Source organism: Ambystoma mexicanum, chromosome 2p (genome assembly GCF_040938575.1).
Source record: "Ambystoma mexicanum isolate Mex_15411 chromosome 2p, UKY_AmexF1_1, whole genome shotgun sequence".
NCBI classification, from domain to species: domain Eukaryota; kingdom Metazoa; phylum Chordata; class Amphibia; order Caudata; family Ambystomatidae; genus Ambystoma; species Ambystoma mexicanum.
The window spans coordinates 344,395,880-344,408,356 of record NC_090923.1 but is presented as its reverse complement, the minus strand read 5'-3'; the positions used below and the strand labels follow the sequence as shown (position 1 = coordinate 344,408,356).

Here is a 12,477-nt window from a genome sequence, read left to right as displayed (position 1 = left end):
TCTACTCCTTAGTCGGAGCATTGCTTCCCTCCTTCAATCTTTGACGGTCTCAAAAGCTGCAGGTCGCGCTTTCTTTCTAATCAGCACCCTTTCTAGGTTATCTATCCTCCCAATCTCAAAACTACCATTAATCGGCCACTGATGGCCGGGTTGCTTTCTAGTTTGCCTATGCCAAATCTCACAAAATATTATCGCACCCACACCATATTTTGCATACATATCATAAGCCGGCGTTCCCCCAGGCGGTGCACTTTGGCCATATTCCAAGGACTGTCTACCGCAGCTGAAAAGCCCTGCTAAAGTGCACAGTACTCCAGGCATGTTTCTTTAACCTTCCCCTTTGGTTAGCCACTTTTACCTGGATGTTTGAGTTTACAAAATCAACACTCTACCAAAAATCAGGTTTCTCTTTGAATCGGGGAATGACTCACCTGATAAAACAAGTCGCCTGTTCTAACGCAACCTCTCCCCACGTCGTGTCTGCGCTTCTCTGGCTTCTGCCTCATTTTGGGACCCTCGCCTCCTTTGCCCTCTGGCCCGGTACGTCGATCAGGGATCAGATGTGTGCAGATCTGCGGAAGGAATCTCTCCTCTCTTCTACAGGGCGCCCCATACACTTCTCGATCCCGGCTCGACCGTCCCATCCTCGACGTTCTTCCGCCTTTACTCCGTTACAACGTATACGATGGGGCAAGTGGGGGAAGGTCCCTATTCAGGCACTATCTTGAAAGGGGCCCCTAGGGGTCCCTCGTGCTATGGAAACAAGGCAATAACCACACACGAAAAGATGAGCCAGACACAAGGTTCAAATTCCCAATGCTAGGGTTTATTGCAAGCAAAAGATAGTATCAATTGGCCAATTCTGATCTCACGTCCCGCGACGTGAGTTTCCTAGACCTCGAGGGACGCAAGAGAGCGAATTACGTACATCAGTTAGATATATACAAAATGCATATCATACAATCAGCAAAGTCATGTTCAACACCCCTCTTTATTAAGTTCCTTTGAACTCGGGATGACGATGGACATATCCGACGAGTATGACGATTATAATGCTTTCGATGTCTATTCTAGTAACAATGTGCAATTTAGAAAGTGCGGAGGCATCTTTTAGAACACGGTGGTTCTGTTCTTGGAAGCAAGCTGCACACGGAGGAAGAGCCACATTCCAAGCTTTGCTATCTATGAGGTACTATTCGTGTCCTGGGAGCCGACACGTTCTAAAGGGTTTTGCGAAGGGGGGCCGTAAGAAAAGCATAATTCAAGCCTTTAACTGTATTATTCTAACATATTCTACCATCGTACGAGACTGGCTGGCAGCTGTGAAGTGATTAAATGCCCTGCAGCTTCCTCTCAAGGCTACAGAGAGGGAGCGTGGGCATTCCTGGGCTACTCATGAGGAGTTTCAGCAAACTCTTCAGTCCCGCGACCTTGCCCTTTCATATTCAGACAACAATGTTAACAGTTGAGCAGAGTAAGCAGAATCCGCAAGAATTGTAAGCTGCAAAGCAGTTTTTAGACAGAAAGCAATGAGCAATGGTTAACAAGCAAAATGGCGATTCTTGCTACATTTAAAATGGCCGCTCCTTGGTCAAGCATAGCAGTTTATATTTCTATTATTCAGTGCATAAGACAGTTGGTCCACGGCCATCAAGTTACGTCTATTATTCAAATGAAGGGTATTCATTTTTCCAGATTGACAGTAATACTGGCGTTTATTGCCGGTAAGGTGATGGAATGACCTCCAGCTTTTAACTTAAGGTCATTCCAGCCACCTCACTGGCAAACTTGTACTAGGCCGGTGCAGGAATGTGTCAGTATACGGTAATACTAACACGTTAATTCTGCACCGACCAAGTCGTAATGAGGCCCAATGCCTTGGCTCTAAATTGGGTTGCTTGTCTCTAGTGTGAGAATGTGTGCTTTGCCCTACTCCCACCCAACTCTCACACCATCTGTCCCCATCCCTATCCAGATTTCTGAGTGAGAGCTACCGAATTTTATGGAAAAGGGAAAATGAAGAAATGTTTAAGAAATTGAATAATGTTAAATATAACTTAATATGGCTTCTGTAATGACAAGATTTGAAACAGAAAAATATGCCCAATGAAATTAGCCGGACAAGTCAATAACTTGCCCTATTAAGTAACATACTTGTCTGAATTTTTGGGGGGCTTCCCATTTAAGTCCTGAAATTGAGCTGGAGTTTAACTTAATTTCTATTTGTCTAGGTTTTTCTTCTTGTCTAACGATGAAATGCTGGAGATCCTGTCTGAAACTAAAGACCCACTGAGAGTGCAGCCTCACCTGAAGAAGTGTTTTGAGGGCATTGCTAAACTGGAGTTCCTTCCCAATCTGGATATTAGGTCCATGTACAGCACTGAAGGCGAGCGAGTGGAGATGATCGAGATAATTTCAACCTCTGAAGCCAAGGGAGCTGTGGAGAAGTGGCTCATCCAAGTGGAAGATATCATGCTCAGAAGTGTCCGCGATGTCATTGCTCGTGCAAGAATGGTCAGTCTAAAGTACCTACATGCCTCTTTTCTGTTAGTGGTCATTATTACTTATACAATTCAGTGTGATAGTGATGGATCTGAAAGTAATGTTTGAGATTTGTTTGCACAAAATATTTTTCAAATGTATATTTTAAGTATCTAGAACCTAAATCACAGAACGGTTTGTGTTTTTTGCTTTTTTGCCAATTTATAAAGCATCGCATGTCCAAAATGAAGAGCCAGATCATGATTATCATGAAATCACCAGAATAAAATTAAATAACTTAGAAAGGGTAAATGAAAGGGTAAAATGTAAGAGCCCAAGCATTTCCTGATATTCAACCAGTCTCTGGAACAAACTATCAACACAAATCAGACTGCACACCTTCATTCTTCACTTTAGGAAGGACCTGAAGACACTATTTTAAAAGAAAACATCTCGCTAGTCGCTCTGGATCAGGTTACCAACTCTGGGACAAGTTACCAACACAGATCAGACTGCACACATTAATTCTTCATTTTAGGAAGGACCTCAAGACCCTATTTTTCCAAAAACATCTTTCCAGTCACTTCAGTCAACCCCACTTCTCCCCTTGCCCTTCTTTTCCTACTCATCTCAGCAACTTCTGCTACCCCTGCATCCTATCTGTAACCACTGGACTTGTTAGGTATGTGCTTTATAAATTCCATACATACATCCACAACATACATTTGTGCACAGCCACATTCTCAACCTGGCTGTGGGATCGATGTTGTATGATGACAGCTGTTGGGATTTGTGGTGAATCGCGGTGCCGCGATCCACACAAGAACTTACCCAGGACTGCCAGGCAGCAGTATTGACACTGGAGCGGGATGGCGGCAGCAATGGCGCAGCTGATGACGTGTGGAGGAACGGAGTGCCATCTGCACCTTGGTGTGCCATTGCTGGAACACTAGGATGGTGGTGTGCTCAGCTCTGGGGGATGGAAGTCTGAGAGAAGACAGCGGAGAGATTCGAATTGCTAGGAAAAGTCCTGGCTGTTTAGCACTCCATAGAGCCTATGGGAGGACCCAAGTTCAAATCCTCATAGAGAAACCTGTGGAAACGTAAGCAGTACTTAAATTAATAAAATAAAAACCTGAGCCCCAAGGATCAGACACATAATATTTAAAAGGGGCCCAGGATAAAACAAGAATACAAAAAGCTAATGAAAGGGAATCGACAGTTGAAGTCCAACTGGCTAACAGAAAGAAAGCCTAAGAACAGGAGGACCAGAGTCGAAACAACCTGCCAGCCAATCCTGTAAGGAGGGCTTTTCCCCAATCAGCAGCCAACAGGATGAGGAGGAGTCTGCCTATAAAAGCAGAGCTAGCTCATTCTGAACTTGTCTCAGTCAGGTACAGGTTACCTGTACTTCTTTCCAGATGCTGCTGCATGAAGAGGAGCCGTATACCGAAGGATGAGTTGCTGTCTGGGTGAAGGAGCCTGGCGCATTGTCTGTCTGGATGCTGCCTGGAGGAAATTGATTGGCCTAGGGGGAGAAGGAAAGTACCCCTGCATCACCACATTGGATGGAAAGGGTGATGCAGCTGACCTGCCTGAGAAGCCTAAGAAGATGCTAACGAAACTGGCTGAACCAGGGGGTTGAAGGAGATTACCCCTGCAGCCTACCTACCCCAAAAAGGGTGGAAGAGTTGACCTGCCTAAGAGGAGGCTAAGGAGACTAGGCGACCCCGGGGGGAGAAGGAGAGTACCCTTGCAGCCCACCTAAGCCAAAATGGTGGAAGAGCTGAACTACCTGAGGAGCCTAAGAAGAGGTTGAGAACACTGACTAGAGTACCCCTACATCCAGAAAGGTGAAAGAGCTGACCTATCTGATAAGCTTGGGAAGAGGCTAAGGCAAAACCTTGCTAAGATCCTGGTAGAGAGAGACCAGGACAGAAGCAGGACCCTTGACGGGAAGAGGAGCAACAAAGTAAAGATCCCCTGAGGATGTGAGTGGTAAAGAAAAAAGAAGGAAGGTAATGTAACAAAGATAGACTCCTAAAGGAAAGGAAATGAAAGGAAGGGGCAGGGGTACCGTACAAGAAGACCTTTTGAACGGTTGGACTTTTGTTATTTAGAGAAGGACTTTAAGTTTGAATTTCTAGCATCCATACTTTTCACCCAAGGGAAGGACGTTACGTTTATATTCATCACTGCACCATTTGATTTAGCTATTCTGACAACTCACTTTCAAGGAACTTTTCATTCAGGAAATCTTTATTTTAAGTTAGAGGATTAGTTGTGACAGGCGAGTTTACTTTAGGAGTTTTATTGCCTTGGGGCACATTTTTACTTCATAGGTGAAGTACACTTTCAGTTTGCATTATTCATTCAGGGATGGAATTCTGAAGCATTTACGTTTGAACATTTTGATTTATTCTTTAAACGCTGTTCTGATTACACCTGTTTACTAAAGCAATTTCCTTAAAAAGACCCAATGTCACCATGTTGTCGCACTCATCACAGATTCCACACACAGGTCTTCACTTTGAATGAGACTGTAATAATAATGTCATACATTGTTCTGTACAAGACATTTCTTTGGACACAACATACTTATAAAAGACATACTGGGGTGAAGTATGGGCAGCCACAGGAGTGTGGATTCAGATGATGTATTAAAGGGACTGATAAGGTAGTGTTAGAATAAATATATATTATTCTTTTAGCTATAATAATGGATAGGGGACATGAACGCCTCCGCCGACTCCTGCTCTCTCCGTCGTTCTCCAACCGTCCTCTTCCCCGTGTTCCATCTCGTGAACGCCTCCAGTATTCTGCCGCTGACAGCGAATTTTGGCGGCAAGGCTCCATACTGCAAATCCCCTTTCTTCCACTAAAACGCCTCTCCACTATGATTCAGCATAGTTCATCGATTATCTGGGTCTTCGGTAATTCCTGCCAACCCTTGATGTCCTCTGTGATGTATCTGCATTATCTGCCAAGGAAAACATCTTTCCAGACATTGAACCTTCCCTTGAAGATCCACCACCACACACTATCCGTTCCATCTGCAGAACCTCTCTCATGCCCACAGCCTGCACCTTCATTTCCTCCTCCATCAACACCATCACTCTCTCACTGTTCCACACTCTGTCATCACTGGTTCTCACAGCATGCCGAAAAACTTCCATAGCTTCAATGTGTTTCAACCACTGATAGCCATTCTCTCTCAACACAATTGGAACCTTGATTCTGACCCAGCAACCAACATGTGGCACCTTTCCACTTCTGAACCTCTTAGCATCATGCTGCATCTTGTTGGTTAACTGCCTTTGCCGAATGTTACTCTCAACTCCACTTAACTCCACCTTCCTGCCATGGCAACAATTTCGTGTTTGCTTTTCTCCAACTGCTCAATTAAAAGGGCGAGACACCCGTGGTACTATGTGGTGTGAATCTGTAAGCCACTACAGTCTCTCTCACCACTGCTTTCCAATCAACCATGACCATCTTATGGCATCCTTTATCACCCTATTGTACCTCTCAACAATCCCATTAGTTTGAGTGTGATAAATGGCACTAACCCTGTGAACAATAGATCTTTCTTCCTCTTTGTACTCCTCTTTGGTTCTCCCAATCTTGTCTCTTATTCCAGTATTTTCCTTCTTGGTTATCCCCTCTTCCACTACTGTATCTTCCATCATGTCTCGTTCTTACATCTCTGTGGCTGTTCGTACCACTCCTTCTATCTTGGTTCTCTACAGCAACTATAGTCTCCTATGTATGTGGTTGTATGATATTTAAAGCTGCCTTAACTGAGATATCCTTAACTCTGTCCTCCAGTGTTTTTACACACTTTTCTGTATGCTCCAATTCTTTGGCCATCTTCAACACAGCATCTAACGATGATTCATCCTCTGTCCATAATTTCTCTCTAACTTTGCTACTGCTACACTCCAGCATGAATTGATATCTGTCTCACTTCTAATTGCTGTTTGATTTTGCAATATCTGGCCAATTTCCTCAATGCCGTGATGTACTGCTCAACACTTTCCCCTTCCTCTTGTACTCGATTTCCAAATTTATATCAAATGTATATCTTTCTAATATGGTGCAGATCTTTTTCTCATAATGTCTATTGATCTTCTGAATGGCTTTTTCGTATTCGTTCATGTCCCCACACTCTTCATCTGCAAGATCTAGCAAATCTTCATATTTCTCTTGGCCATCCAGTCCCAAGCAGTGCAATAGTAGAGATTTCTTTTTTTCCACACTGTAGTTTGTGCACTTCATTACATTGGCGTAATGTTCAAATGTTTTTAGTCATCTCTTCCATGGCAGTGTGGGTTCTCCTAACTCTGGTAAGAACATTTGAGGGGCCGGGGCACTGTGGATTGACATGTCTCCAGCACCCCTGGTAGCCGTTGTAGTGTGACTATGGCAGATCTGCCCCTGTGATGGGGTATTTCAACACTCTCTTGAGCACTTACAAGAAGTCTTCTTGTGCCTGACCCTTCTTTGATTGCCCAGGTACTTCTATTATATTTTTATATACTGTCTTTATTATAGGATAGTGTTTTACCTTCTTTTTGTTTTTTTTAGTTCATTGCACAACAATCATAAGTACTGCAACGATCTTCATATAATTCAATGCCTGATTCTTCAAAATGGCCGGTGGCACGTCACGTGATGGGAGACACGTTACTTCTCACAGATCTATCCATAATAACAGCGAAGAGTTGCAGACGCGCATGCGCGGTATGGTGCGCCTTTCACTATTTAGTACAAAGTCATGTTGCTTGCTCGATCAGCTGTTGCGGCACTTAAACACACTGGGCCCCTTTTGCTGCAGCGCTCTCACCTGTCTTAATGGAGACGCCCGAATCCAGCCGGAGATCCTTTTCCAAGGGTGTCAGGATTCCATGGTACATTTCTAGAGTTTCAAGGGTTCATAACCTCAAAAGACATACCATTACAATTCCAAGGTAAATTAAATAGACTTACACATTTACATTACCTAATGAAGAATTCATCATTAGCACCAAAAAACCTTTTGAATGTAGTTTACTTAGAAGTGTGATGTTTGGGTTATGTTTGGATTGACAATTGAACCAGTATAAATATTCCTTAATGTACATTCAGGAATCACTTGACTCCCCAAAGCAAGATGGAGAGTTTTTTCTGCAGCACTGATTGGTGTAAATAGTTATGAGGTCATTTGGAATGTTGCACTGAGTTTTCAACTGCCTTTCATTTTAGTATCCTTTGAGACAGGTCGCAGTTTAGTTAGCTCTAGCAAAGAATATATTTAAGTATATTTAATTCTTAGTATTTCAAGAAGATTTTAGAATTTCCATTTATTACTAATTCTAAGCTGAAGTGAAGTTTATCCAAGAAGCTGAAGAAGTTGTACAGATGAAGAAAGCTAAGTTATTTAATCAACAAAGTCTAATGTCAAGGATTTTCAGTTCGAATTACTTTTGAAAAAGACTGAGTGGAATCAAATGCTAATATTTATTTTTATTTGAGGAAAATAAGATTCAGTGTTACTTTTTGAACTTCTATTGTTCCGCTTCAATTCTGCTTCTGAAGGTATTTTTTTCTGAATAATTGCGCGTTTAATATTTACTAACCAGGCACGCGTAACTCTTCGTTTACTACTCGCATGTTTGTTTTTCACGGTCGCAGTTCTTGCGTGAGCGTTATTTTTCGGTTTGAGTATTACGCCACGCGCGGCTCTGAAATTAGAAGAAGGAACCCTACGAACGTTAAACGCGCGTGTAAGCGTCGTGACGTCGTTTCAGGAAGTGCTCGTTTTGCAGGACTATTAAATCGAGCACGTTAAGCGTCGTGACACCTTTTTTCTGAAAGCATCGTTTCGAAGGACAATTGAGTAGAGAAGCGTTGTGTCGGCTGACGTTCGTTTTTCAGGAAGTAAACGACTAGTGGAACTCTTTACAGCAATGCCGATCTTTTAAGGAGTTTACATTTTTTTTGACATCGTAATTTATTGCAAGTTTAATAAACTCTAATTCAAGTAAGACTTTCCTTATGCAATAAATATGGGAATAAGTATTTTAAGAAGTTCATTTATGAAAAATATATACTGTGAATTGAGTAGTTGGAAAAAGCTTATTAGTCAACAAAAGCCCTAACAAAGACATTTTTTAAAGAAAATATTACCACGGTAGAAGAAGAAGGAAACATTGAGTTCAGATTACTAGACTTCAGCTACTAACTGAATAAGCCTATCAGCAATAAAGCATAGGCTACAGGTACTACAAGGAGAGTGGTAACATTTTAGTAAACTTAGCTAGAGTGGATTGATTATTAATATATACATATATATTTGTCTCCTAGATCTCACAGACACTAAGGTGTATTTCCAGCTCCAGAGAACTACAGTGCCAGCCAGTGAAGATCTGTCTTTTGTTATTTTCTCCTCTATTCCCCTTGGGTTTGCCAGCTTGGTAGTTTTATCAGATGAAGGACTGTTGGGCAGGCAGACTTAGGGGGTCTGGTGGGCCCAGCATCACTCCTGCAGGAAGATTTCAAGTTTGGACCTGACAAAGGGCTCAGAATCCTCATCGCCACTGAAGTATGGGCAGATGCAGGAGTGTGGATTCAGATAATTTTATTAAAGGGACTGATAAGGTAGGGTTACAATAAATATATACTATTCTTTTAGCTGTAATAATGGATAGGGGACATGAACGCCTCCACCGACTCCTGCTCACTCCGTCGTTCTCCAACCGTCCTCTTCCCTGTGTTCCATCTCGTGAACGCCTCCAGCATTCTGCTGCTGACAGCGAATCTGATGGCAAGGCTCCATACTACATGGGGGCATTTACTCAGGGAGATTCATGCTTTGCAACCGCATGTACCAGTGGCAATTCAAGCTAAAAGAACAATGGAGTAAATCTTTTTTTCCATTTGTCTAGTAGGTTGCGTGTTGTGCCACCTATTAGCCTGCTATTAGCATACACAAACAGATAGGGCACACACATCCTGTTGATGCATTTTGGCTTTTTACCCACCCACTGACTTACCCTGCGCAGGCTAATCTCTGAGGATTCCCACCTACTACCCGCTCCTCTCTGCCAAAAACATACCCACCTGTGATCTCTTTGAGAAAGCTCTACCGTGCATTAACATCAAACTATGTGTTGGTTGGCATTGTTATTTCTAATCAGTCTTCTGAAAAATAATGGTGCACAATATAACATCGGTGGTATTCCGCTAGTAAATCTGCCGGGATGCCACCAAATGGAATTACCGTTATCAGCGCCGGATCTGCCGGAATCTCTGGCAAATTACAGGTGCCGGTAAGGGTAAGTACTCCTATGTCCCGTCCTCTTTCCTCCATCCTGCATGTGATGGGAACGGAACCTTTTTCACCAGAACAAATGGCCTTTCCCTTTAAACTTAGTTACGTGCAGGTGTGCGACCCTGGGAGCATGCGCTCCCTTGACCGCGCCCACCAGCACCACACCTCAGTCCTCTTTTCCGCATCGATGGGAGTGGACCAATTTCACCAGTGTTCGTGGTGAGTCCTCGTGCTCCGTAATTCCACACATTTTCCCTCTTTTTTAACAAATATAAACATATCTAACTTTGATTTTTTCCAGGACACTGTCCACGGGCGCCCCGCCCGTCCCTGGCGCATGTCGGCCACGGCAGGCTTCAGCAGGTGCCCGTCTTGCGACGGTTCGTTTCCCACATCAGACCTGCATGCCCTCTGCCTCCGGTGCCTCGGTGAAGACCAGGGATGGGAAGGCTGCTCATATATGCACTTATTCCCCGGTCCCTCAAGAATCGACTAGCGCTCTGGAGGGAGCTGTTTTCCAGGACTCCGCCAGAACTCACACCCTGGATGGGCGACTCATTCCCAGGGAAGTCTGCCAGTGGGAGGGGCCTAACCGGCTCGGTTACCAGCGAGAAGGGTACCAAGGTTCACGTAGCTACCGTCCTAACGGCCGAGGGATATAAAGATCCTCCCGGTCCCATCTCCAAGGAGCTAAACGGTTTAAACACCGGGACACATCCCTAGGGGCACTGCTATGTTACTAGGTTTAGGCCTGAGGGAGCGCCTTTTCGGCATTATGGCAGAAGGCCAACAGCCTACCAGGACCGTACCTGAGGTGCAGGGAGGGGCAGAGCCTATGCATACAAGCAAGCAGGCCAAACCCAGTCCCAGTGCAGCCACAAAAGCACGTTGAGCAGGAGCGGACAAAATGGTGGCCAGACCAGAAGAGTGCAAAGGCGGGAAACCACTGCCAAGACAGAATGGTCCCAGTTAACTACGACACATGTCACGTGGTGCACCACCTATCCGACCACAACAGCGCAATTGCACTACATAGATGCCTCGTACACACACAACAGGCATGGTGTGGGTAGACAGCAACTGTACATGTCTACACCGACTCGGGGGCAGGTGCAGGAGCGCGCTCAACAATCATGCGAAGAGCGTTTTTTTGATAAGTTCCTAACCTTCATGCAGTCCCCACAAATGGGAAGCATTCTCAAGGGTATTGTTGAAGACATGATCCCTCTCGTGTTTCCGCCTCAACCAGTGCCATTACAGCCACAGGCTCCAAGTGGGAGCGCACCGCTTCCTCAATCTACTGCATCCCGTTGGCACAGCAGTGTCTCTGCTTCCAGTGGCCACCACTCTATCGGCGGCCAGGAGAACACTGCGAGTGGACCCCGCAGGCACTCCAGATAATGGGGATCAACAAGACACCGACGAGGAGTAAGATGCGCCCTAATCAGCAAGGGTGTTTCACAACAGAATTGCCGGTCTGGTCGAGTACCTGGGCATCCCACAGACATCCTCACCATCTGAGCAGATGTTAGATCAGGTATACAACTACAAAAGGACGTGGCGACCCTAGCTAGAAAGGGGTGGGCCAAGTCACAATCTACACAGCCAATCAGCAAAAAGCTGGATGCAAAGTATAGACATGTGGAGGGCGACTCGCTACTCCTGTCCGTACACCCCCGCCTCTGTGATCGCGCCGGCACCCATATATGCCAAACCACAAGCATCCTCGGCCAGCACATCCACCTCGGCACTGCTGTGCAAAGAAGAGAAGGTGCTAGAGGCCTACGGCAAAAAAGGTGTACTCGAACGCAGAACTGCACCTCAGGCAGGCCAATGCCGACACCATCCTGGCTGCGGCAAATCAAAGGCTGTGTTAGGAAATCACTGACTTCTGCCCGGACCTGCCGGCCTACAAGCAATCGTCATTCAAGACCAAGATAGTCGCTCAAGACCTCATGGAAGCCACTGTCGAACACATTGAGATGGCAGTTAGAGCCATATGTGTAGCGACGGACATGAGAAGGGCGGCCGGTCTTAGAACCACCAGGTTCGATCCTAATGTCCAGAAGAGAATCCTTGACCTCCCATTTGAGTGGGGTGACTTGTTCCACTCAACCACAGAGGAAGAGCTGGATAAAAAGAAGAGCAGCTCACAAACCGCAGAGTCTCTGGCCATTATTACGAAGCCAGCAGCCAAAAGATTTGGGCAGGGTCAGACAGGGGTCGAACATTTGGCAGCTTCAGAGGTTTCCAGGACTGCAGGACCAGGCAGCCAGACCGATCTCCCAGTCAGCATCAGCGGAAGCAGCAGATAGCATCCCACTATGGATTCTTCCAGCCCCCCCAACTTCAGCCTCAGAGGCAGAGAAACAAAAACGGGTTGCTTGAGGTACACATGCTCTGGTGGGTGGAAGATTAGCCCTCCACAGTCAGTCCTGGCGGACTCTGTGGACCCATGGGTGGTGTTGGTAGTCTCTCACGGCTTCCAGCTTCCCATTCCACCCCCCTGCTGTTCTCCTCCCCTTCCCCAGATTGGGACACCTTCACTAACAGGGCTTGGGATTTTACGCCTGCATCTTTGCCATTCAAAAGAAGAACCAGGCAGGCCTGGGAGTAGTCATAGATCTATCCTTCTTAAACATGTACATGCCTTGCAGAAGTTGAAAAATGGTTACGCCAGCTCT

The 12,477-nt window shown here is 45.2% G+C and overlaps 1 protein-coding gene across 1 annotated transcript in view; it reads left to right on the top strand.

The window, feature by feature from the left end:
- Window positions 1-12,477, top strand: part of DNAH12 (dynein axonemal heavy chain 12) — a 3,791,933-nt gene that overhangs the window by 1,159,810 nt on the left and 2,619,646 nt on the right. The window contains exon 22 of the mRNA XM_069643677.1: window positions 2,232-2,514. Coding sequence (XP_069499778.1) covers window positions 2,232-2,514 — 283 coding nt within the window. The remainder of the gene's footprint in view (window positions 1-2,231; window positions 2,515-12,477) is intronic.